This window comes from Astyanax mexicanus, chromosome 8, assembly GCF_023375975.1.
Source record: "Astyanax mexicanus isolate ESR-SI-001 chromosome 8, AstMex3_surface, whole genome shotgun sequence".
Lineage (NCBI taxonomy): Eukaryota > Metazoa > Chordata > Actinopteri > Characiformes > Acestrorhamphidae > Astyanax > Astyanax mexicanus.
Window position 1 is genome coordinate 41,739,948 of NC_064415.1, and position 27,053 is coordinate 41,767,000.

Below are 27,053 nucleotides of genomic sequence, written 5' to 3' on the forward strand. Positions count from 1 at the left end.
AGATCACTAAACGTCCTAAACTCGACAACATCGGATTTTAGAGAAGTTGATTGTGATCATGTCTTGTAATACTGTGAAGGCTACATTTCAAGCTCACATTCAGGGCACATTCGCTCTACTCCCACGGTATCTTCAAACTCCCCTGCTAGTCGGCTGAAGCCCGGTCGTGCGTTTTTTTTTCTAGTGAAGCTGCGTGTCCCCCGCTAAGCCCGCGCCCCTCACTTTTGCCCCTCGAGGTGTCTGAATCTGAATGATTGACTCTGAAAACTTTGTTTTAGGAAACTTCATTCATAATTACGAATTATAAATTAAATCTTGTTGAAATATAAAATCATATTTGCCCATATAATTTTTTCCCCTCCCTCGGAAGGGCAATATCAGCCAAGGACGGCAAAGGGGCAGTTGCCCAAGCACATTGGGCCATAGCGTCTGCACGTCACTGCTGAGATGTCATTACTGTATAATATAATTTAACATAATATACTATAGTATAATATAATATAATATAACCACGGAAATAATAAAGATTATTGATCATGCTGTTTTCTTCCTTAGAATTGGCATCTTCGATGTTTATGCGTTTTTTATGTTTGCAAGCAGAATCCATTTGTAACACAGAGGAGAAGGCGGGATGCAAATACAAGTCGGTTTTATTAGACATGACAAAAAAAAAAAAAAAAAACTGAGACAAGCAAATAAACCACTAAAAAACAGACTACAAAACAAATGACTAACCGGGTCTTAAACAAAGAAATGAAATTAACAAACAAAGAATAAAACAATCTAAAGAAATCAAACCAGAAACTAAACTTACAAAAAAAGGATAAAGGATAAAACAGAGAAATCAAACAACTAAGACAAAATACAAATACAGAGGTTGGATCTCACATAAAAACAGGGTCACACACAAAAAGCACGACAGAGAACAAAGGAGCACATGGAGTATTTATACACAGGCACACACAAGGGACACCTGTGGAATGAACACCTGGGCAGGGCTACAAATGAGACAGGAGGGATTACAGATGACAGGGCGGGGCTAAGGCAGAGACAGGACAATAACAAAACAATGCCATGTGCTACAGAAAAGCACATGGCTGGAAACACAGACAGGAAAACAGAGACAGACACAGGCTAAGGTGTGACACCATTAATAAATGTACTTTCAGAATAACAAGTGGGTCGGGGTCTTGTTAATTTACGAGCGAGTTCACGTAGTACTTTTTAGTAACATAAGGGTTTAGGAAACACTGATCAACCTCAAGAACGAGTAACCAAACATTTTTAGCTATACAAAGCTTTTGGGAAACCCACTCTAGCATTTTTGCCAGGCATACCACACTACACCATTATTTGTTTCTCCTTACGAAAAATGCATGCCTTATCACAGAATATTGTGCTTAATACATTTTTTATTGATTGAATCCACTTATTTTTGCACTTTTGCACTGAGAAATAGAGTACAGTAGAACACTTGCAAGAAATTATATCTCAGCAGAGCCATTCAGAATTCAAACTTTACAGATTAAATCAACACATGCTGAAATGTAGATGTTTCACATGAATTTTCTGATATTTGCAGAAAAAGTCAGGCATGGATTGGCTACAGTATCCAGGACCCCTCTGCTGGTTACACATGGAGTGACGGTTCCTCTGTGAGTTTATTTTCTCTGTGAGGGGGGGAGGGGGTTATGTGAGCAGTGACTAACTGCAACTTTGGTTTCCTCCCTTTCAGTCCTCCTATGAAAACTGGGACATTGGAGAACCAACCAATCTACACAATGCAGAGAAATGTGCTGTAGTGAGTTTTTTGCTTAGGACAGGAGTATGGATGGACAAGCAGTGTTCTGATAGACAAGACTGGTTTTGCGAGATCCGAAAAGGTGGAGTGAACTAAAGTCTTATCCTGTACTTTTATTATACACTTACTGACATTAAAATAACACTGGAGTCCAATTAGACTTAATTTATCTTAATGTAATAATTATACATGATGATTAAGGAACTGATAAGCAATGGTGATAAAAACTACTTAGAACACTGAAAAAAAAAACTTTACCATGAAATCTAGTTATTACAATCCTTAAGAGATAAAATGTTTGCTTTAAAATACAATCATAATACATTCGTAATAAATCCATAATATTTAAGTTGTATTCCTGGGTTTCGCTCAGTCCTGTTACTGTAACACATTACCCCATCTGAAAAAACTGGAACATTCTACAAGTTACATCTACAAAAGGAAGTGACACCAGCTGTTTTATTCTGAAGATCATGGGAAGACCAAAATTAAGTGTCCTCGTTAGTTTTTCTGTATATTTGGTCTTATTGTAACTGTGACTGAGGAGCTCAATCTCAATGCTCAATCCTGTTACCTAAATAAATTCTTAGATAATATTTAAGTATTCTGAAAATACACATTTTGTGAAAATCACTCGAATGTGCTCAATGTCCTCGTACTATTACTGCCAGTAACAGGAGTGAGTGCCAGTATCAAGAGTAAGTGCCAGTAACAGGAGTGAGTGCCATTAACATGAATGAGTGCCAGTAACAGGAGTGAGTGCCAGTAACAGGAGTAAGTGCCAGTAACAGGAATTAGTATCAGTAACAGGAGTGAGTGCCAGTAACAGGAGTGAGTGCCAGTAACAGGAGTAAGTGCCAGTAACAGGAGTGAGCGCCAGTAACAGAAGTGAGTTTCTGTAACAGGAGTTAGAACCAGTAACAGGAGTGAGTTCCAGTAACAGGACTAAGTGCCAGTAACAGGACTGAGTGCCAGTAACAGGACTGAGTACCAGAAACAGGAGAAAGTGCCAGTAAGAGGAAAAAGTGCCAGTAACAGGAGTGAGTTCCAGTAACAGGAATGAGTTGCAGTAACACGAGTGAGTGTCAGTAACTGGAATGAGTTGCAGTAACACGAGTGAGTGCCAGTAACAGTAGGGAGTACCAATAACAGGAGTGAGTTCCAGTAACAGGAGTGAGTACCAATAAAAGGAGTGAGTGCCAGTATCAGTAGTGAGTGCCAGTTACAGGAGGAAGTGCCAGAAACAGGAGAAAGTGCCAGTAACAGGAGTGAGTGCCAGTAACCGGTGTGAGTGCCAGTAACAGAAGTGAATGCAAGTAACAGGAGTGAATTCCAGTAACAAGTGTGTTTTCCAAGAACAGGGGTGAGTTCCAGTAACAGGAGTAAGTACAAGTAACAGGAATGAATACCAGTAAAAGGAGTGAGTGCCAGTAACAGGAGTGAGTTCCAAGAACTGGAATGAGTTGCAGTAACAGGAGTGAGTGCCAGTAACAGGAGTGAGTGCCAGTTATAGAAGAGAGTGCAAGTAACAGGAGAAAGTACCAATAACAGGAGTGAGTCCCAGTAACAAGAGTGGGTCCCAGTAACAGGAGTGAGTACCAGTAACAGGAGTGAGTTCCAGAAACAGGAGTGAGCACCAAAAACAGGAGTGAGTGCCAGTATCAAGAGTGAGTGCTAGTATCAGGAATGAGTGCCAGTTACAGGTCTGAGTGCCAGTAACAGGAGTGAGTACCAGTAACAGGAGTGAGTACCAGTTATAGAAGAGAGTGCAAGTAACAGGAGACAGTACCAGTAACAGGAGTGAGAGCCAGTAACAGAAGTGAGTTCCAGTAACAGGAGTTAGTATCAGTAACTGGAGTGAGTTGCAGTAACACGAGTGAGTGCCAGTAACAGGACTGAGTGACAGAAACAGGAGAAAGTGCCAGTAACAGGAATGAGTGCCAGAAACAGGAGAAAGTGCCAGTAACAGGAATGAGTGCCAGAAACAGGAGAAAGTGCCAGTAACAGGAATGAGTTGGAATAACACAAGTGAGTGCCAGTAACAGGACTGAGTGCCAGTAACAGGAGTAAGTACCAGTAACAAGAGTGAGTTTCAGTAACAGGAGTGAGTACCAGTAACAGGAGTGAGTTCCAGTTATAGGAGAGAGTGCCAGTAACAGGACTAAGTGCCAGCAACAAGAGTGAGTTTCAGTAACAGGAGTGAGTACTAGTAACAGGAGTGAGTACCGGTAACAGGAGTGAGTACCAGTAACAGGAGTGAGTTCCAGTAACAGGAATAAGTGCCAGTAACAGGACTGAGTTCCAGTAACAGGAATAAGTGCCAGTTACAGGAATAAGTGCCAGTTACAGGAGTTAGTGCCAGTAACAGTAGTGAGTGCCAGTTACAGCAGTTAGTTCCAGTAACAGGAATAAGTGCCAGTTTTCTCTTAATTATTCATGGTTGGGTATCAGATGGTATATTTATTGTCTTCTGGTTCCTGTTTCCCTGTAGGTGTGACTCCAAAGGAAGTAAACATCACAAGTAAAAGTGAGTTTTCTAAAACACAGATAATAATTGACTTTTAGATCAAATTGTTGTTGTGAGTATAAAATAAATGTTTTTTTTTCTCTGCTTTCCCAGCATATAATAAAACAGATGATGGATGGATCATATTCAAGGATCATCAGTATTACATCTATAATGGTCTTTATGTCCCTATGGTGGATGGACAGAGCTTCTGCAGGCAAAGACATGGTGATCTTGTGTCCATTAATGATGAGGAAGAGCGGGCGTTTCTGTGGCATCAGGTGAATTATTCATTTGATTGGCAATAACACATATGCCAGTTTCCCTACAAAAGGTTGGTGTTTAATCAAATTGCCGTTTTAAAGTTGGACTGCTGAATGTTCAACTGTGGAGACGTTAGATGAGGTTGAGATGGTTATCATCCAACATCCAGACCTCATTAACACTGCTGACTCCTGATAAATACAATAAAATCCTCACAGCAGTGCTTGAAAAAATCTTTATACTACTCTAGGCCATGCCTGGCATTAGGTTTAGGTTTTTTCTGTCCAATACAGTTCTATTCTATTGAATACAATCTGAAGGGTCTGTGTCAGCAATGGGTGCAACTTGGAGTAGCTGAACCCTATTTTATGAAAAGCTGAGTTCAATTGCACTAGTAAAAACCAGGCCAGATTATTGCCAGACCTGTAGAATCAAGAACTCACTGAAATAGAACCTGTCTGACAACATGAAGCAGAATAAAAGATCTCGAAAAGCAACACACTATATTAACATCTGTCAGTCGTTGGGACTCAATAGAACCACATTGAGAGCTATTATTCACAAATGGAGAAAACCTGGAACACTGGTGAACTCAGTGACAGGTCTACCAAAATGACTTTAAAAGGGCATGGACAACTCATTCTGGAGGTCCCGAAAGACCCCAGAACAACATCTAAAGAACTGCAGGTCTTATTTCTCTCAGTTAAGGTCAGTGCTAATGACTCAATAATAAGAAAGAGACTGGGTGGAAAATTATATCCTTGGAAGCTGACGAGACAAATTTGGAACTTTTTGGAAGGTGTGTATCCTGTAACATCTGGCGTAAAACTAACACATAACTTCAGAAAAACAACATCATACTGAAAGTCAAACATGGTGGTGGTAGTGTGATGGTCTGGGGCTGCTTTGCTGCTTTGAGACCTGGAGAACTCGCTGTAATTGATGGAATTATAAATTTTGCTCTCTACCAGAAAACACTAAGGGAGAATGTTTGTCCATCTGTTTGTGACCTCAAGCTCAGATGTACTTGGGTCTTGCAGCAGGACAATGATAAGATGCACACCAGTAAGTCCACCTTAAAATGGTTTTGGAGTGGCCTTGTCAAAGTCTGATTAAGATGCTGTGTTATGACCTTAAACAGGCGGTTGATGTTGGAAAACCCTCCAATGTGGCTAAATTAAAACAATTCTGCAAAGACAAGTGCACCAATATTCCTCATCAGAGATGTGAAACACTTCAGCTTTTGCTTATGCTTGATTGCAGTTGTTGCTGCCAAGGGTGGCACAACCAAGTAATTAGGTTTAGGGGCAAATACTTTTTAAATACAGCCAGGTTTGCTTTGTATTTACAGGATTTTTTTTCCTTAATAAATGGAATAATCATTTAAAAACTGCTTTTTTGTTCATTCAGGTTATCTTTATACATGGTCATATAGCTTATGTTGGAAAATAAATTCTTACAGAGTATTTTTGTACATTGCAGTCTCTGCAACAACGGGCAGATTTTTATATTGGGATGTACATTGACCTGGACATGTCTCTTTCGTAAGTATCCACATATACAGCAATTTAAAAGCATGCAATATGTGGAAATAGTTATGCATTAATTTCATGATCAGGTGGATGGATGGATCGCCAGTGGTGTTCCAGGCATGGGCAGAAAATCAGCCGGCCTTCCACTTAGGTGTGGAGAGCTGTGTACGAATGTCTTGGTCTCATGGTAAGTACATCATCAATTCTTATTCAGAAATAAACTGTATTAATGCCATTGTACGGTTAACCAGTTAACCAGTGGTCTGGAACCCTCCTACTTCAGAACAACCTTTCAGGAGGTTTTATCTCCCACTTAAATCTAATACACATCTTTCAGCCAATCAAGAATGTCTAAAGACAGTATTAGTTGGATCAGATGGGGACTGGGAATAAGACTGAACCCAAATTTTCCCCAAAAATTTCATGCACGACTGGATTCTCAAACAAGCTCAATTTGGCGGGAAAAACACTAACCTGGCAACTCTGTTGCTCACACCTGTTAGTAATCTAATCTGTGTGAATATACCTGTTTGTATGCGTTTGTACATTGCGAAGTATGGCCAGCTTTTTTTACTGCCCTATATTCACCATGTCTCCCTTTGGCTCTGCTCATGCTGTTTAAACAGATAAAAAAAATTAAAATTCATATCTGACATATTGGTATAATAGAATATAATTATAGAAACGAACATTTTTAAACAAACTCTGCTCCGGAAATTAGATTTTCTGCACTCTTCACCTAATTTCTTTTGTGCATTTTTGCTTTTGTGAGAACAAAAATGCGAGACCTGTGCACTGCGAAAGATACATCAGCTGCGTCCTCAAAATCGCTCTGAATTTAGCTGTGTTTCTTAACGAAAAAATCCTAAACGAAGGGTCCTTCACTTTGAATTAGCTTTCTATGACATGAAATTAAGAAATTAAGCCTATATCTGTTCACATGTCGACCCAAGCTTTGGAAGGAAGCATATGGGAAGGCAGCTCGCCAGAAGCAGGGTTAGAGACCACTGATGTATTTTCGTGTAGTTCTAGGTGCATTACACCAATGCATCTTTTACATGCAAACTAAAGTAGACTAGTGGATGAGGAGAACTGCATGTAAAAATGATTGAAATGCTGTAGCTGTGAGTAACAAGTATCTGTGTTCTGCAGGGCTTTGGGAAAGTGTGAACTGTGGTATTGTGGAGAAATCATTTATCTGTAAACGAAATGGATCTGTACCAGCTCATGCCACTGTTGCTCCCACTGAGCCCCCCATAGGAGGCTGCCCTCCGGACTGGGTGAAGTTTCAAGAAAAGGTGAAAGATTTTTACATTAAGCTTTAATTATGCTACATTCTTGGACAAGAATGAACATCCTGAAAGCTTCACAGGACAGTGTGTGTTGATGTATGACCTTATTTACAGAACATAGGAGTGCTGGGTTAATGCTTCAGATAAAACTAGCTCCCTTAAAATTTTATTTTTTCTTTTACATGTCTGTTCCAACAATTTTAACAATTCAAATTGTTAGTTCTGACGTTAAAACTAAATATTTTGTTCTAAAACAAAATATTTACATACAAATCTTTTACTTATTTAAGAATGCAGTAAATAAGTGAATGTTTTGTTCAGCAAAAATCTTAATCTTTATTTCTCACTTTATGAGAAAGTACTGTATTTTTCGCACTATAAGCCACACTATCAATAAACATCTATTTTCTGGTCTATTTTATATACAAGGTGCACTGGATTATAAGGCACATTATGCGGCACTAGTAAGGAACAGGGGTGTCACCATGTTTCCCTTCTAATTCAGCAGGTTTTGCCGCTGGGTGGCGAGACCTGTAAAGCTAAGCTAAGCTAAGTAAACAATACTGTTGTAGTCAAGACTGCTAGAGCTGAGTCCAAAACAAAACCAAGACCTGATTAAGATCTAAAAATAAAAACATTAAAGTATCTTCTCTATTTATCAAAATTATGCTTTATCTATATCTCGTCTAAAACCTAATCACCACAAGTCACCACATGAAGTCAACTGAATCAAATTCTAATCATTTTTATTATAAAATGTAAAAAGGTAAGGTAAGCTAGCTCGTCGCTAAGCTAGCTTGTTGCTAGCTTTAGTTCTCTCCCCGGTAACATAAGTGTGTTAGCTAACTTGTTGCTAAGGTTAGCTAGCTCATCGCTAAGGTAAGCTAGCTTGTTGCTAAAGGTAAGCTAGCTTGTCGTTAAGGTAAGCTAGCTCATCACTAGCTTTAGTTCTCTCCCCGTTAACATTGCTGTATTAGCTAGCTCATCACTCAGGTTAGATAGCTTCATGCTCAGGTTAGCTAGCTTGACGCTCAGGTTAGATAGCTTGACGCTCAGGTTACATAGCTTGACGCTCAGGTTAGATAGCTTGTTGCTAAGGTTGGCTAGCTCGTTGCTAGCTTTAGTTCTCTCCCCGGTAACATTAATTTGTTAGCTAGCTCGACGCTAAGGTAAGCTAGCTTGTTGCTAGCTTTAGTTCTCTCCCCGGTAACATTAGTCTGTTAGCTAGCTCAACGCTAAGGTAAGCTAGCTTGTTGCTAGCTTTAGTTCTCTCCCCGGTAACATTAGTGTGTTAGCTAACTTGTTGCTAAGGTAAGCTAGCTTGTTGCTAAAGGTAAGCTAGCTTGTCGTTAAGGTAAGCTAGCTCGTCGCTAGCTTTAGTTCTCTTCCCGGTAACATTAGTGTGTTAGCTAGCTTGTTGCTAAGGTTAGCTAGCGCGTCGTTATGGTTAGCTAGCTCGTTGCTAGCTTTAGTTCTCTTCCCCGTAACATTAGTGTGTTAGTTTGTTTGTTGCTAAGGTTAGTTAGCTTGTTGCTAAGGTAAGCTAGCTCATCGCTAGCTTTAGTTCTCTACCCGTTAACATTAGTGTGTTAGCTACCTTATTGCTAAGGTTAGCTGGCTCATCGCTGAGGTTAGATAGCTTGTTGCTAAGGTTAGCTGACTCATCACTTGTCACGAGCTTTAGTTCTCTTCCCGGCAGTGGCGCAAAAAGGGGGTATGCAGCGTATGTGACGCATAGGGGCGCTGCACTAGAGGGGACGCCAAATCAATGCCAAAAAACCATTTCTAGTCTGCATTTTCTGTAAAAGCTGTTTGTTCATGTATGATAATACACATCAAAAAACTGAAGCACAGCACTAATCAGGCCCCCATCCATCCACTCCTTCTCCTCTACCCTCCTGTCACTTCCTCCCAAACACAGGTGCGTGGGTGTTCAAGATGGAGGGGCAGAGAAAAAAACTCTCTGGTGCACAGAACAGAAAACGAAAGAGAGAGAGGTGGAACAGAGAGGTGTAGATGAGGGAGCAGGCCTCAGTTATAATTTGATATATTCATACAGATGAGAAAAAGAAGGTTACTATTGCTGAGTCTTTTGTGGGTTTCACTGCTGTGAAGGACACAAACGGGAAATGCCTCACAGACACACTGACAGGCGTGCTGGATAGGCTGGGGTTGGAGAGGGCTAATTGTAGGGGGCAAAGTTATGACAATGGCTCTAATATGAGGAGAATAAAGAAGGGTGTCCAAGCTTTAATACAACAGAGATGTCCAGCGGCTCTGTTTATTCCCTGCTGTAGCCACAGCCTGAACCTTTTGTTATGTGATGCAGCCTCATCCAATAGAGAGTGTCTAACCTTCTTTGGCACTCTTCAAAGATTTTCCACTATCTTTTCATCTTCTGTGAAGAAGTGGGATAGTCTGACTGAGTTTGTTGACATCACACTGAAGCCTCTGAGTGACACCCGTTGGGAAGCAAAGCTAAACTCTGACAAAGCTGTACGTTTCCAGTTGGGGGGGATTCTAGATGCTCTACAAAAGCTTGAAGAAGTGGCAGGAGACAGCAAAATTGTCTCAGAGGCAAAGTCGTTATCTCATGAGCTTGTTAGTATGGAATTCCTTGTGTGCCTCATAGTTTGGCATGACTTTTTATTAGAGATAAACTTTGCAAGCAAGGCGCTACAAGCAGCAGATGTGCCAATGGACACAGCCAATAGGTTAATTGAGTCTCTGAAAGAATTTTTGCTCATGTATAGAGAAGAGGGCTTTCAGAAGTCACTTGACATTGCATGCAGCATAGCCAGTGAAATGGATGCTTCTCCAGAATTCAAACAGAGATGTTTTAGGACGCAAAAAAGGTTCCCAGATGACAATTCATGCACTGGTCATCATTTGAAAAGGAACCCAAAAGGTACTTTAAGTGCATGGTTTTCAATGTCATTGTTGACACAACCCTGCAAGAGATGTCTGAGAGGTTTTCCAATCTTTCCAAGCTTGTGTCTGAGAAATTTAAATTCATCACTAAAATGAAACCACATGACAAAAGCTGAGCTGGAGGAATCAGTGACCACATATGCCATGACTACCTGTGATGTTTCAAGAGATATTATTCAAGAAATATACCCAGCAAGCCATCTACTGAAGTGTTACAATGCTCTAGAGAAGTTACATTTCCTCACAAAAGAGAAACTTGTTTTGGTGTTTCCAAATTTGACTGTAGCCCTTAGAGTATTCCTGACCATGCCTCTTACCATTAGATCTGCCAAGAGATCCTTTAGCAAGCTGAAGCTTATTAAAACATACCTTCGTTCAAGTATGAGCAATGATTGCTTGACCCAGTTAGCAGTGATCTCAGTTGAAAACAATGTGGCGCGGTCTATTTCATTTGTTACTATTCTTGACAAATGGGCAAGTGTAAAAGCACGAAAAGTAAGAATTTAGTTGAAACTCTTGTTAAAACTCTTACATAGAGTTCAGGATGTTGTTGAGATTTGCTGTTACATATTTTTACTACAGGCTGTTTTTTTTGTGATTTTTGAGATGATCACCTGCTGTAATATGTAACGAAATAACACAATAAAAAATTACAATTTATGTCCTGTATTTTATAAGTGCATAAATAAGTAAGACATGGCGCCAATGGAATGTTTGCATACACCTCAGAAAGTATGTAGTTGCACCCCTGCTCCCCGGTAACCTTAGTGTGTTAGCTAGCTTGTTGCTAAGGTTAGCTAGCTCGTCACTAAGGTCAGTGCTCTCCCCGATAACATTAGTATGTTAGTTAGTTCGCTGCTAACATTAGTTATCCCGCTAGTTTGTTCTTAGCTCTCCTTTTTTTCTAAATGTCTGGAAAAATTTGCTTTGGTTCCTGAGGTCTCTGTTATCGAAATGTGGCAGAATTTACCTGATAATATTTAATCAGGTTAAGGTTAGTTAGAAAAAAATCTAAACCGCTGTTAACACAATATAGATTTTTTTTTTGTGGTTCAAAAATAATCTAACTACAAAGTGTTTAGCCCCACTCACTAATATTGCTACTTGAAACACATAGTTTTTCAAGTAGCAATATTATAGTATTAAGTTACTTTATTTTATTTCACACTTGGATGAATTACTCATTTTTGACCCATTTGTGAAAATTCAATGTAGTAATATAAAAACATTTTTTGTTTTTAAAGTACTATAGTAAAAATTTAAATAAGAATATTCAATCATAAATTTCAAAAAGATACAAGAAAGAGAAACTCAATCAGCATAAAATAACCCGGGAAATGAATGTGGGTCCAATGTTTGACCAATGTTGTGCATTAGAGGGGGTGTGCATATGGTGCCCATTAAGGAGTTAAACTCATTTACTGTATGTTAAATCAGGATTTTAACTTTAAAATATTTTAGTTTTTTTATATATTACATCACAATAATACAAAAAAATGAATGGGCTGCTCAATTAATGTCGCTTATTACATTTTAAAGTTTGTATAAAATTTCAGAACAAGGTCTGAGCTCTTATGGGTTAAAAAGTTGCTATGAAATCTACAGGTTCTCATTGGAATTCACTTTTGTATGTAACAATGTTACGATGCAGTGTTTTAAGATAGGACTGGACCTGAAAACATGGAATGAAGCCAGATCATACTGTTGGACTATTGGAGGAAGCCTGGCCTCAGTTAAAAACAGACTCCATCAAGGTGAGGCACAATTCTGTGATCAGAAACATGCGAACAAAGACTTCACAGGCTTTCACAGCCTTCACTTTTGTAGCAGTTGAACATGCTGCTAACCTTAAGCAGCCAGAGTCAGAGAGAGCACATTGAGCCACGCTCTCTCTGGTTGAGTAAATTGAGTAGGTGGGTTAAATGGTTATTCTAAATTACAGAGAGAATTTGGTGAAAAAAAAAAAAAAAAAGAAAGCTAGCAAAATGTGTGATTAAGCACACTTGTTCTTCTTAAGATGCAAGTTTTTATAGTGGATATTTAATTATGAAAAATTTAAATTAATGTGAGAAACGTGAAATGCAAAAATATTTATATTATTTTAGTTACCACTCCAAATGATCCAGAGTGCAGCAGCACGTCTGGTCTTCAACCAGCCAAAATGGGCACATGTCACCCCGCTGCTCATTGAGCTCCATTGGCTACCAGTTGCTGCTCGCATCAAATTCAAAACTCTTACAATCGCCTACAAGGTGATGACAGAACAGCTCCTTCCTACCTGCATTCACTCCTGAAGGCTTACGCTACCTCCCAGCCGCTGGTCTCCTCCAATGAACGTCGCCTCGCTTTACCAAACATTCACACAAAGCAATCCAGACTGTTCTCATACAGAGTTCCCCAATGGTGGAACAAACTACCTTCCACTACCAGATCAGGTGTAACGGAGAGGAGGAGGCCGGATGCAAATGCAAGTTAGTTTTATTTTCCATTTAAACAAGAAAATAAACAAAAGAGCAAAACCCTATGAAATAGTATAAAGAAAAGGTAACTAAAACAAAACACTATGAACTATGAGGATATGAGAAAAAGACTTAAACAAACAAACAAAATAATCAAACAAATAAATAAACTAAAGAAAACAAACCAGAACACTGCAGACAAAAAGGCTCAAAGGCACAAAAACACAACTAAACAAGATTCTGACAGAGAAACAGGACTAGATCAAACAAAGCACGACACAGAACAAGGAGCACATGGGGTATTATATACAGGCAAACATAAGGGACACCTGTGGGAGCTAACAAGGGGGCGGGGTTACAAATGAGACAAGAGGTTACAGCACTAATGGCTAGGGCAGGGCTAGGGCGGAGACAAGGACAAAAACACAACAATAGCACATGGCTGGGACACATGACAGGAAAACAGAGGGGCAGGAGCACAATAGACCAGGAGAGGGAGACACAACGAGACAGACACGGGCTAAACTGTGACATTACCCCCCCTCAACGGCGCCACTACCAGAGGCGCCGAGAGAGAGGGAACAGAAAAACAAGACAAGGCTAGACAAGACCAGAGAAAGAACACAGGGGCAGGAACTGAGACAGGAGACTAGACAGGAGAAACATACTGGGACTGGAATGGAGACTGGGGAGGCGGAAAAAACAGAGACTGGACAGGGGACGAGAACTGAGACTGGACAGAGGGCTGTACATTGGGCAGGGATGCAGAAAGGGCAGGGGACATGAACAAAGACTGGACAGGGGACGGAGACTGGACGAAAGACTGGACAGGGGACGGAGACTGGACGAAAGACTGGACAGGGGACGGAGACTGGACGAAAGACTGGACAGGGGACGGAGACTGGACGAAAGACTGGACAGGGGACGGAGACTGGACAGGGGGCTGGACGTTAGACTGGGACAGAGACTGGACTGTGGAGGAGAACATAGACTGGGCTAGGGGCTTAGACTGGACAGAGGACTTGGGCTGGACAAACTGGGTCTGGACAAGACAGGGCGATGGAACCGGGACAAATACACTTAGTGGGACTGACACAAATACGGTGACAGGGATGGGAACAGAAAAACCACCGGGGACAGGAATGGGAACAAACACAGACACTGGGACCAGGACAGGGAGAGACATGGGAACAAACAAAACTTGGGGATGCCCAGGACTGGCTAAAGTCTGTGGGGTAGTTAGAGGGGCCAGCCTGGGCACAGTTCTTGGGCAGAGGTCCGGGGGCCTTGGGGCGGGCCTAGGAGCCCGTGACCTGGGAGCAGGCCTGGGGATAGGCCGGGGGGCATACAAAGTTCTGGGAGTGGGCACAGGGTCAGAGGCGGCCGGAGCCGCGGGCACAGGGTCAGAGGCGGCCGGAGCCGCGGGCACAGGGTCAGAGGCGGCCGGAGCCGCGGGCACAGGGTCAGAGGCGGCCGGAGCCGCGGGCACAGGGTCAGAGGCGGCCGGAGCCGCGGGCACAGGGTCAGAGGCGGCCGGAGCCGCGGGCACAGGGTCAGAGGCGGCCGGAGCCGCGGGCACAGGGTCAGAGGCGGCCGGAGCCGCGGGCACAGGGTCAGAGGCGGCCGGAGCCGCGGGCACAGGGTCAGGAGCAGTGGGTACCACGTGGGCGGCAGGCACTGCTGGTGCTGGAGCTGAGGCCGGAGCAGTGGGAGCTGCTGGAGCTGGAGCTGAGGCCGGAGCTGGAGCTGAGGCTGGAGCAGCAGAAGCTGCTGGAGCTTGAGCTGGAGCTGAGGCTGGAGCAGCGGAAGCTGCTGGTGCTTGAGCTGGAGCTGAGGCTGGAGCAGCGGAAGCTGCTGGTGCTTGAGCTGGAGCTGAGGCTGGAGCAGCGGAAGCTGCTGGTGCTTGAGCTGGAGCTGAGGCTGGAGCTGCGGAAGCTGCTGGTGCTTGAGCTGGAGCTGAGGCTGGAGCAGCGGAAGCTGCTGGTGCTTGAGCTGGAGCTGAGGCTGGAGCAGCGGAAGCTGCTGGTGCTTGAGCTGGAGCTGAGGCTGGAGCAGCGGAAGCTGCTGGTGCTTGAGCTGGAGCTGAGGCTGGAGCAGTGGGTGCTGCTGGTGCTTGAGCTGAGGCTGAGGCTGGAGCAGTGGGTGCTGCTGGTGCTTGAGCTGGAGCTGAGGCTGGAGCAGTGGGTGCTGCTGGTGCTTGAGTAGGAGCTGAGGCTGGAGCAGCGGAAGCTGCTGGTGCTTGAGCTGGAGCTGAGGCTGGAGCAGTGGGTGCTGCTGGTGCTTGAGCTGGAGCTGAGGCTGGGGCAGCGGATGCTGGATGTTTAGAAAACCTTAATTTCAGCAGTTCAAAAAAACCTTCCACAGTCTTTGCCTTTTCAGGTCTGCTTTCTAAAATAATGTCTCCCCATTGTAATGCTTTATCCCTCAACAAAGTTTTTATAAAAAGTACCTTTATAATGTCTGGAGGGATAGGGCATGTCATATGTTCCAGGTAAATGGAGCATTGCATAATGAAACCCTCACAGGTGCCATGTTCCCCATCATACTCACAGGGGATTGGCATCAAGGAGGGTAACAAAAACGGTTGACCAGCTCGTAGCTTGGAGATTAGGCTGTCCAAAAATTCCTGTTGCTCCTGCATAGCTAAAAACCGACTTGCTGCATCCTCGGTTGGTCGTGCTTTATGTAACGGAGAGGAGGAGGCCGGATGCAAATGCAAGTTAGTTTTATTTTCCATTTAAACAAGAAAATAAACAAAAGAGCAAAACCCTATGAAATAGTATAAAGAAAAGGTAACTAAAACAAAACACTATGAACTATGAGGATATGAGAAAAAGACTTAAACAAACAAACAAAATAATCAAACAAATAAATAAACTAAAGAAAACAAACCAGAACACTGCAGACAAAAAGGCTCAAAGGCACAAAAACACAACTAAACAAGATTCTGACAGAGAAACAGGACTAGATCAAACAAAGCACGACACAGAACAAGGAGCACATGGGGTATTATATACAGGCAAACATAAGGGACACCTGTGGGAGCTAACAAGGGGGCGGGGTTACAAATGAGACAAGAGGTTACAGCACTAATGGCTAGGGCAGGGCTAGGGCGGAGACAAGGACAAAAACACAACAATAGCACATGGCTGGGACACATGACAGGAAAACAGAGGGGCAGGAGCACAATAGACCAGGAGAGGGAGACACAACGAGACAGACACGGGCTAAACTGTGACATCAGGAGAATCTCTCGCTATCTTTAATAAACTCCTGAAGACAGAGCTCTTCAAAGAGCACTTACTCTCCTAACACCTCTAACACACTAACTACTTCTAACCTCATTTCCTTCTTCCCCTCCTTCACTTCTCTATCCCTTTATTTCCCTTCGACCTCCTTTAAGCCCTATCCAAAATTGTTTTATCTTAACTTCTATTACTTTTGTACTTGACTATTGTAAGTCGCTTTGGACAAAAGCGTCTGCCAAATGTAATGTAATGTAATGTAATGTGTTCATTTAAATACTTGTATATAGTTGTATGTTACAGAGGAGGTAAAGCCAAAGTAGGAAACTGACAACAAGAAAGCATGATAAATTGTACAGTTTACTTTATTTTAAACATCTCAGCTTGGTTGTAAGGATTTCTCTTACAACTTCTCTTAACTTAGGGTTAATTTGGGGTCAGAGGCGTTTACTGACTCCAAATTAACCGTGTGCATTAACGCTTTAATGTTGGCAGCCCTAGTCTTATCATCAATACCGTCTTAGACACAACTGGAACAAATGAGTAAAATAAATTAAAAATAGCCAAATCATTAGTAGATATTTGAGTAGCATGAATAATTTAATGAATGAATGAATTTATATTAAAAGCCAAAAGGATGGACCAATATCACTGCAGGATATTTCATAAAGAGTTTTTTTTTTTACCCTGCCAGTGTGTTTCTCCCTCCCCCGCCCTGCTCCTCCGTCTCCACCCTACAACCCCAACCAACCGCTGTTTTTCCTCTCTACAGAAAAAAAAAAAAAATTGAGCATGCTAATTCCCTGTTAAGAAAATAAAAAGTTTGAGTTTGTCCAGCTGGGGGGAAACTTTTCTTCTCTCAGCGTGTCTCTCCACAACCATGCAGTAACCAATCAGACTTTTTTCAGAATTTCCCAGCAGCAAATCAGCTCTGAAGGCAGACGCTGAAGATTTGAGTGCTAATTAAACAAAACTTTCTCAGCTGCCTCATCAGGGCCAGTGAACGCAAAACGGAGAAAAGGACATTTAAAGAGGCGCCGCAAGCTTATAAATCCGCTGTTTGGGTCTGTTTTGGCTTCAGCGTTGAGTATGATGAAGCAGATACAGCAGAGTGTGTGAGCGTTTGTTTGCATATTACTGCACTTTATTTAATTTGGCCTTTAATTTTGACTAATGGTAAGAATTAGTGTTTCTTTTTTATAATAAACTTTGTGATTTTAACTAATTTGTGTCTTTTTTCTATTTAATATTGGCTCTGCCAGTGTGAGTAGGAGCATCTTGTTGATTTGAAATAGAAAGGGCTAAAAATATACTTCATGTTGGAGCTAGATAATATTAATATATAAAAACCGAACCGAACCGTGTCCACACCGTACCGCTGCATCCCTAGAATACATATATATAGTTATAGTTATATATATATAGTTATATATAGTTATAGTTATATAATCGTAGCTTTATTTTCCTTTATATACAGTTTCAGAATCAGATTCCCTGATTTTGCTATTTATGCGTATATGTTTGAGTAAAATGTAACACGTTTTTTTTATTCTATTCATTAGTTCATTTAGAAGACTTATTTGCAGAAAATGAAAAATGGCTGAAATAACAAAAAAAAAATCAGAGCATCTCTTTTTCCTGCCATTTCAGCACAACAATAGCCAATTGGACATTTTAACTGTATGCAAAATAGCTTTCACTTTGTAGTGAAATACCATACTTTTAGATATTATTCTTTATATTTGTGAGTTTAAATATTTAAAAATATTTATTTCGTTAGATATTTTAAAGAAAAAAAAAACACATTCGAATATAAAACATGTCTATAATTTGTCCTTATATGAGCTTTGTGTTAAATAATTTTAGGCACAAAAACGTGTGAATTATCTTAATTAAAGTGTCAAGAGATTATCTGAGATGTATATACACCATATTTATACGTAGCCGTTATTTGAATACTTATCTGTTTTTAGTCTTCATAATAAACATCAGTCCATGCTTTCAGCATCCTGATTTGAAGCTGTTGTACAGAATCACTGAATATCTCTACTAAATGATTGTAAATTATCTAGGTGTGAATGGGTTTAAACTTTCATTGCTGAGAAGAAACGGATCCTTAACATACAATAATGATGTTGTTTAAATTATATATTTTTAATGAATTTGTCTTAATGTGAATTGTTTAACTGGTCATATTCTCTTTTTATTATTTTTCTTCTAGCCTTTTTGACCCTGATGATAACTGATGGAACACCAGATTTGTGGCTTGGCTTCAGTACTACACCGGGCAGAAGATGGGAGGCTCTATGGATTGATGGAAGTCCTTTCCGATACTCAGCCTGGGTCTCCTCCCACACTGTATGAACAATATGCTATTTTTTCACACGCTATATTAATATTATCTGGGAAATAATTATGCTGTATATCTCTTAGACTTATTCCCAACTCTAAAACCAAACCAGACATTTTTTTAATCTTATTTGAAAGGATTGCATTGGAAATGTGCTTCCTCTAAACATAGGACTACTTTAGGCAGATTGTACTCTCATGCACACACACACACATACACACACTGCTACTGCTACACTGCTACTGGCACCGTATTGCCTTTAGCAAAAATGCAGGTGGTGTAAAAAAGTGTTTTTTGCATGCTTGTCTCTCCTAAATGTATCAGATCTATCCATTCATCCACCCATTAACAATACCCGACTCGACCCAGCCCGAGCCCGTGCACGTTCTGCCCGAGCCCAACCCAACCCGAACCATAAACTGTCATTATGAGCCCGACCCGACCCGATCCACCCCATAAACTGGCTGTTTTCAGGCTCATTGAATGAGCGAAATATAACCAGTATTATGTTAATTAACACTGTAACATAGCATAAAACTATTATTTAATTTAAATGATTTTTAAGAACAGCTACACACAGTGCTGCAAGTCAAACGCGAAGGAGTTCACGTGCGCCCAGAGCTACGTGATTATAAGATTTTTCATTTTTCATTATAGTTTAATTTAATTTAGTTTTTCTTTATTCTCCTACAGTTCAGTAAGTTTTAATTTGTTTTTAGGGTGGGCTTGCTAGTTTTTATTAGTTTTCACACATCTTATCTGTCACGTCTTGGCCTCGTCTCGTGTCTCTGTGTGTCTTCCCCACGTGACCTGTGCTCCCCTGTGTCTCCCGTCTCAGTACTTTTCCAACTGTTTCTCATTTGTAGCTCCGCCCCTTCCCCAGGTGTTTCTAATTATAGTGTGTTTCCTGTTTCTTTAAATAGCCCTCCTCTGCCACTTTGTCTCCGTCGGTCTTTGCACCTTCACCTGTTGTTTGTCTCTCTCAGTGTTTAATAGCTTTTCTCAGTGTTTCCTTGTTCTCTCATAGCCTTAGTTCCTTGTTTCTTGTTTATTTCTTGTTTTCTCGTTTATAGTTATTTTTCTTGTTTATTTCTAGTTTCTTCCCTTGTATATATTCCCTGTTTATTTTATTATCTTTATCTCTTGTTGGCTTAGCTTATGTTCTTTTGTTTCACTGGTTTGTTTTGGTTTTTGGTTTTTGGTTTATCTTTGTTACATGTTTACTTGTTCCTCGTTGCCTTGTTTCTTTGTTATTTATTTAATAAATTATTTATTTATTTCACCCTTACCTGCACTTGTGTCCGCATTCCTCGTCACCCTGCCTGGGTATTCCTGACATTATCAGAGAAATCAATCTAAGAAACGAGAGAGAAAGAGAAAGAGAGAGAGAGAGAGAGAGATTTGTGTGTTATGGTGTATGAGCTACTCACAGGTAAAGGTTCTCACACACTGTATCTCCTGTTTCTCTTTCATCTGCCTCGTGCTCATATTGTAATCCCATATTGTAATCACATTGTAAACCCCAAGCACAAACGTCACGGACCACGAGGTGCCATGCGCCTCAGGTCCTCAGGTCAGGTCGGGTTCGGGCAGAGAATCTTAGCTCTCGGAGAACATGCTAACTCCACACAGAAAGACCCGGGTCACCCCAGCCGGGAATTGAATCCAGGCCACCTTGCTGTGAGGCGACAGCGCTACCCACTGCACCACCGTCCTGCCCATGTTTCAGATCATCAAGCAAATGAAAAAATATATAAGTCAAAAGCCCTATATTAACAGTTTCTCAGGGTGTCCTCAGGTTTTTTTTATGGGGGTCCTCTGTGATTCTGTGATGGCCTGCTTGGCAGAGTGCCAAGACAAAAAACACTGCTGAACAAAAAGAACATTTAAGGCTCATCTCAATTTTGCCCAAGACCTTTGGGGAAAATACTATGTGGACTTTTTCTGTGATTATCTGAGGAGCCATTACGTACAATAGTTGATCACCAGTTATAAGGCACACTAACATCTTAACGATGTGTGTATGACATCTTGTGATCACATGCACTTCATCTTGTAGTTTAATGAACATGCATTTTATTCCATTGCAGGGCTTTCAGGGGGCATTTTTCAGCAGGATAATGCTAGCACACACACATCAAGGTTTTTCCTGGAATGTCTCGACCAGATTACAACACTTCTCTGCCCAGTTGCCAGATTTATCCCCCATCAAGTATTTTTGAGAACATATTAAACCATCAAACTTAGCTTTTTGCTTTATCATTGTAATCAATTATTATATATATTATATTATATAATAAATTATTATTATATATATGTAATCATCATAACATCCACACACACATATATATTATATTATATTATATTATTTATTTATATATTTAAATATTCACATAATCTTAAATTGTAATACTTTTTTTTGAAGGCAGACAATTGTCTGGCAATGGCAGGATTCCAAAATCCTTTATTGGGAAAGTGGGTGCCAAAAAACTGCATGCACACCAGTGGTTATATCTGCAATCGTGCTACGAGTAAGTCTTTTAAATTATTAAAACATTCCATCTACTTTAAGATTATGATTGCATACTACACTGTTAACCCACAATTTGTTTGAACTCAAAGAAAATAAGGCTGTTTTACACAAAAATGTAAATATTTTAATAATGGTTGAACAATGAAACTGAAACACCTGTCATATTAGTGTGGGAGGTTTCATGGCTAAATTGGAGCAGCCTGGTGGCCAATCTTCATTAATTGCACATTATTGCACCAGTAAGAGCAGAGTGTGAAGGTTCAATTAGCAGTGTAAGAGCTCAGTTTTGCTCAAAATATTGCAAACAACATTATGGGTGACATACCAGAGTTCCAAAGAGCAAGCAAGACCTTGTGATGTATCAAGAGCCAAGGTATCCAGGGTAATGTCAGCATACCACCAAGAAGGACGAACCACATCCAACAGGATTAACTGTGGACGCTGTAAGAGGAAGCTGTCTAAAAGGGATGTTCGGGAACCACGGCTGCCCAAATCACGGCAGAATTCAATGTGCACACACAAAAAACATCAATTAAATTTAGGCATAATAACTAAGAGTTTTATAACTTAAAATTTAATTGTCTCAACTTATAAGCAAATCCAACTTTTCCAGATTTACACTCTAGACTTTTAACTCCAAGATCATTATAGAAAACAATATATCCAAAGGTTTGTGGACACTGTTGCTAATACATTCATTCAGCTGATACAGATACAGCTGACACAACACAGTGCTTGTCTAGCCTGTATAGAGAAGTACTGCCATGAACAGACAAGTATGAACCTGTTGGAACCATGCTATAATGCCATGTGTGGACTAGAAGCTGTGGAGCAGTGGAACTGTGTTCTCTGCTATGATGGTGTTCCATCCAATACTTCCATCCAATACCAAAATCTAACCAAAAGTCTTACCTACATAGTAGCAACAACTATGCGGACAAGAGCAGGATAAAGGCCTTTTTATTGCCTTTGATTTTAGAAGAAACACTGAATGAGCATGTGGCCCAATACTTTTGTTTATATACTGTGTTTTTGTTGCATGTTCAGATCACTCGATCATCCCTAGGCCCACAGAGGTGCCCAGAACTTTCATCAAGCTTGGAAATTCTTCTTACATGCTCGTCCAAACCAACATGACCTGGAAAGAAGCTCAGAGTCACTGTCAGTCTGTGGGAGCAAACCTGGCCAGCATTCGGGACGTCTTTGCCCAGTACCACATTGAGCTACAGGCAGACAAACTTAAACAACCCATATGGGTTGGGCTGAACAGCATGAAGGTACAACAGATTAATGTGGGGCTACATCCGTAAAACTCAGTGGTTACAGTACTAAGTCATGCTATATTAGCATTATGGTTAGATTCCACATTTTGTTCCTAAAGTCACTGTTGATCAGTGTTACGTTCACTTTTACTGTAGATTCCAAGAAATCATTCAACTAATTAATAGTTTTTTCAATCAATCAAACAATCCATCAATTAATCAAACTACTTTTTTATTCCAAGGTACAGGTACCCTAATTTTCAGTGTATCTGAAGAAAGATCTGCAAGCCAAAAACATTAAAGTGACAGTTAATATCTTTTGGAGATTTAGCGGCCTCTCTGGTGAGAATGTGTAATTCCACTAAGAACATGGAAAAGTACTTTTAAAATGTGCATTGCATTGTGGTCCTCTTCTAGAGCATTATCCAGGAATCTATCACACTCTTTTTTTAGCTTGCCAGCTCTCTTCAGTTCTAATTCTGCATTTTTTTCATTGAATAAATGAGCAGATAAAGCAGATAAGTTTGCTGTTCTGATATCTTTAAGATCACCGTAGCTTTTGTATCAGCGCCATTAGCAGCACCATTGTTGCTTAAATAACCAGCAACAAGGTTTAAGGATAACTATGTTAATTTAGCAGAAAGGGTAGAAGAAGCACATTAGTGGTATTTATTTTGTCCCCTATCCACTCATACTACTGCTTTCAAAAAAAAAAAAAAAAAAGCAGACACACAAACACGGAGTTATAAATGCTAACAACAGCAAAGGGCATTTTCACACAAGGCTACACCATAGACTTGCTAGAGGGATTTGAAAAGTTGTTTAATCTAAGGAGAAATTAGCTACCATATTTTTCACACTATAAAGCTCACATAAAACCTTTATTTTTCTAAAAATCGTCAATGTGCCTTTTTAATCCATATGTATGATTTTTATAAGTCAGGCTATAATGAGCAGTAAAGCCACTCCTCTGAAGTTATATCATCATACAGGCGTTCCAGTTAAGATCTCCAGCATCAGGGCTGGAGTAGCATTAGCATTAGCTGCTAACCGCTATTTTCCCCGTTCAGTGGTGAGTATTATCGGCCTGTAGCCTGCTGCTAACCCTGGCTAGCACTGCTGGAGCTGCATTAGCATTAGCCAGTTCATTAGCATTAGTTCAGAGGTGAGTACATCGGACTGTATTCGGCATGTTTACCGCGTTATAACAAGCTACGTGGGACGAACCGCTAACTGAGCTTACCTGAACACTCAGGGTTTCTCTGTGTATTTGGCCGCTAAACGCTAATGCACAAGCATTACTGCTGGTGAAATTCAGGAATATAAGCTTACTGTTAATAAATAGAAGTGCTTTACTCACCCAAATAATACGGTTTTGTTTACATAGCTGAGCTTTACTTAAAGCAGCACTAGGTAGGATTTTCTTGATTTTTGATCAAGCTTGAAACTCACTGCAGCGCTGCATTGAGGTGTAATAGGAGGAATAGCGGTGCTCTCGTGTCTGTGCCGGAGCTCCTCTGAGCTCAAACCAGACTCTGTAAGTTTTCCGAGACGGACGAGACCACGCGAGAGAACTGCGACCTGCTTTCCGGCCTTAAGTTCTAACAGTTCCACAAGGACTACTCGTTCATTCTTTACAAACTAACATACAAACACTCTGGCAGAAGCTGAAAAGAGACCGAATATGTCTGTGAAAGCCAGAAAACGAAAAGGGGAAACTAATCGGCCTAAAACATTTATTACACTGCAACTGTAGGGGGAGCCAGCGAGCACAAAATCTCAATCCTACCTAGTGGAGCTTTAATTTAGTTAGCTACCACCCACCACCACCCAGCAGCAAGACCTGCTGAATTAGCAATTCCTTATAGTGTCTCTTAAAATGCACCTTATAATCCAGTGCCTTTGACCTTAGTCCGAAAATATGGCAAGTTGAGGAGAGGATTCACATATGTGATAAGATGCATCGGACAAGTCTAAAAACATTTAAAAAAAATATAAAAATATTACACAGGCTTGATTTTATCAGATCATTAAGACGACACCTTACACCAAACGATGCAGTTGACGGGAGCATTGTACAACTCTATAGCTACCAAGATTTTTTCCAACACTGAAAATTTGTCTGCAGTGTTTAAATTGCTTGAAAAGTTGTTTGGTGTAAGTCTGTCATTAGACAGAGAGTTTATATATTAAGATAATAGATAAAAAATAGTTTGTGAGGTTACCTGCATATGAATAATGTGTCTAGGTAAATCTGCAACTTCATAAATCTATTCCATTGGGTATTACAAGATAAAGACTGGAAGAATAGAATAGTTATTGTAAGTGGTTGGAGTAGTTTTAATGGTACGAGTCAAGCACAACACTCTATACTCTATAAGTCCATTGACTCATTGAGTAACTTGATTCAAATGTAAGTGACATATAAGACATATGAGAAAAAATGTAAGACAAATATTCATATTTGTCTTTGTGAACAGATACATGGATACTACCTGTGGATTGATAACTGGCATCTAAGTATGGAGAGATGGGCCCCTAATGAACCAAAAAGTGACCACCCCTGTGTTTATGTGGACGTAGATGGAATGTGGAAAACTGCCCAGTGCAATCAAACCTACTACAGCTTGTGTAAGAATTCAACAGGTAAGTTAAGAGCTGTTTGAATGCAAAAAAGCTTATTTACTAATAATTTACTTACTTTAAGCATTTTACGACCTTTTCCAAGCAATATTCTTATTTTAAATTAAAAGATAAATTAGTTATTTTATATTTAGAGCAATGCATCCAAACTTTCCTCAAAACAAGGACATTTTTACTTGCTAAGATATCTTTATATAGAAATTGTTTTATTGCTTATTTTACATTAAACTTTAATGATTAACAAATTAATCATATAGTAACATTAAAACATTTCAAATTAACAGAACAATTTACTGCTTAATTGTATCATTTAAGATGTTTTTTGTCAGATTATCATTTTATTTGATACATTTTAATTCAAAATGTAATCAAATAAAAATCTAAAAAGTGTGACGTGCAAAAGTATTCAGCCCTCTTTTCTCTGAAACCCCTAAAGAAAACCCAATGCAATTTACCACAGTCTCTTAATTAGTTAAATAGAGTGCAGCTGTGTGTAAGTTAGTCTCAGTATAAATACAGCTGTTCTGTGAAGGCTTCAGTGGTTTGTTAGAGAACACTAGTGAGCAAACAGCATCATGAAGATCAAGGAACTCACCAGACAGGTCAGAGATACAGTTGTGGAGAAATTTAAAGCAGGGTTAGGTTATAAAAACATATCCCAAGCTTTAAGCATCTCAAAGGGCACTGTACAATCCAGCGTCCAAAAATAGAAAGTTAGAAGGTTCCAAAGCTTCCTATCTTTATCTTTGACAGTGTTGTGTAAACTAAGATTTTTCAAATTGATGTTTAATTTCATGATGTCTCTTAATATTAAACTCCTTAATTATGGCACTTTTAGACTCTTTGGCCCGTTTTTCTGCGCTAGAAATGTGCACCTGTTACAAAAGTGAGGGGATGGACGTAAGTGCAGAATAATTATTTTATTAATTAAAACAAACTAACAAAAACAAAATAAACCAAAGTTACACTGAATATAAACAGAAAACAAACACGGGTAAACGCAAGACAAAAATACAAGACTGAAATAACTAAAATAACAAAGATGAGATAAAAGTATAATCAAAACTAAGAAACCGGTAACTCTAGAAACAAAACCAACTTGACAGACACACAGCAAGGAATCACACAAACCTGATCACAGACAGCAAACGAACTAACAAAAGACTAGACAAAGATGGGTTGAAACAAAGGGGCTTATATACATGAGGAGGGAACAGGAAACTGGAAACACCTGAGGATCAATCAAGAGGGGGCGGGGTTACAAATCACTGATGACAGGGTGGGGCTAGGGCGGAGACAAGACCAAAACACAACAGAAGCACATGGCTGGGAAACATGACAGGTAAACAGAGGGGCAGGAGCACAAGAGACCAAATGAGGGAGAAACACAAGGCAGACATGGGCTAAACTGTGACATAACTCCCCCTCAATGGCGCCACTACCAGAGGCGCCGAGAGAGGGAACAGAGAACAAGACGACAGAACTAGGACGATGGAACTCATGACAAAACAGAAGACTGGACTATGAATGGAAACAAAGACTGGACAGGGGCTGAGACTGGACAGGGGACAAGGACTGGACAAAAGACTGGCCAGGGGGCTGAGACTGGACAGGGGACAAGGACTAGACAAAAGACTGGACAGGGGGCTGAGACTGGACAGGGGACAAGGACTGGACAAAAGACTGGACAGGGGGCTGAGACTGGACAGGGGACAAGGACTGGACAAAGGGCTGAGACTGGACAGAGGAGTGGACAGTAGACTGGACAGAGGGCTGGACACTACACAGGGACGGAGACTAGACAGGGGGCTGAGACTGGACAGGGGGTTGAAACATAGACTGGACAGTGGCCGAGAACTGGGACTGGACATGGGGCTTAACACTAAACAGGAATGCAGATGGGGTAGTGGACGGGAACGAGGTCTGGACAAGACTGGGCAGGGGAACTGGGACAAATACATTGACAGGGACAGACACGAACACAGTGACAGGGACGGGAACAGGAAAACCACCGGGGACAGGAACGGGAACAAACACAGACACGGGGACCAGGACAGGGAGAGACATGGGTACAAACACACACATAGACTGGAGCCCAGGACTGGTGAAGTTCAAAGTCTGCGGAACCAGCCTGGGCAGAGTTCGAGAGGCTGAAGCAGGAGACCTTGGAGCAGGTCTGGAAGCACACGACCTGGGGGTGTGCTTAGTTCTGGGAGCAGGCACAGGGGCGGCCGG

At 40.8% G+C, this 27,053-nt stretch overlaps 1 protein-coding gene across 1 annotated transcript in view; it reads left to right on the plus strand.

Annotated features, from left to right (window-relative positions):
• LOC103032996 (macrophage mannose receptor 1) overlaps window positions 1–27,053 on the plus strand; it is a 59,440-nt gene that overhangs the window by 22,887 nt on the left and 9,500 nt on the right. Inside the window, exons 14-25 of the mRNA XM_022678032.2 lie at window positions 1,583–1,655; window positions 1,736–1,883; window positions 4,293–4,328; window positions 4,422–4,588; window positions 6,054–6,115; window positions 6,190–6,290; window positions 7,256–7,401; window positions 11,978–12,080; window positions 18,252–18,388; window positions 20,806–20,911; window positions 21,961–22,190; window positions 24,656–24,821. Coding sequence (XP_022533753.2) covers window positions 1,583–1,655; window positions 1,736–1,883; window positions 4,293–4,328; window positions 4,422–4,588; window positions 6,054–6,115; window positions 6,190–6,290; window positions 7,256–7,401; window positions 11,978–12,080; window positions 18,252–18,388; window positions 20,806–20,911; window positions 21,961–22,190; window positions 24,656–24,821 — 1,475 coding nt within the window. The remainder of the gene's footprint in view (window positions 1–1,582; window positions 1,656–1,735; window positions 1,884–4,292; window positions 4,329–4,421; window positions 4,589–6,053; window positions 6,116–6,189; window positions 6,291–7,255; window positions 7,402–11,977; window positions 12,081–18,251; window positions 18,389–20,805; window positions 20,912–21,960; window positions 22,191–24,655; window positions 24,822–27,053) is intronic.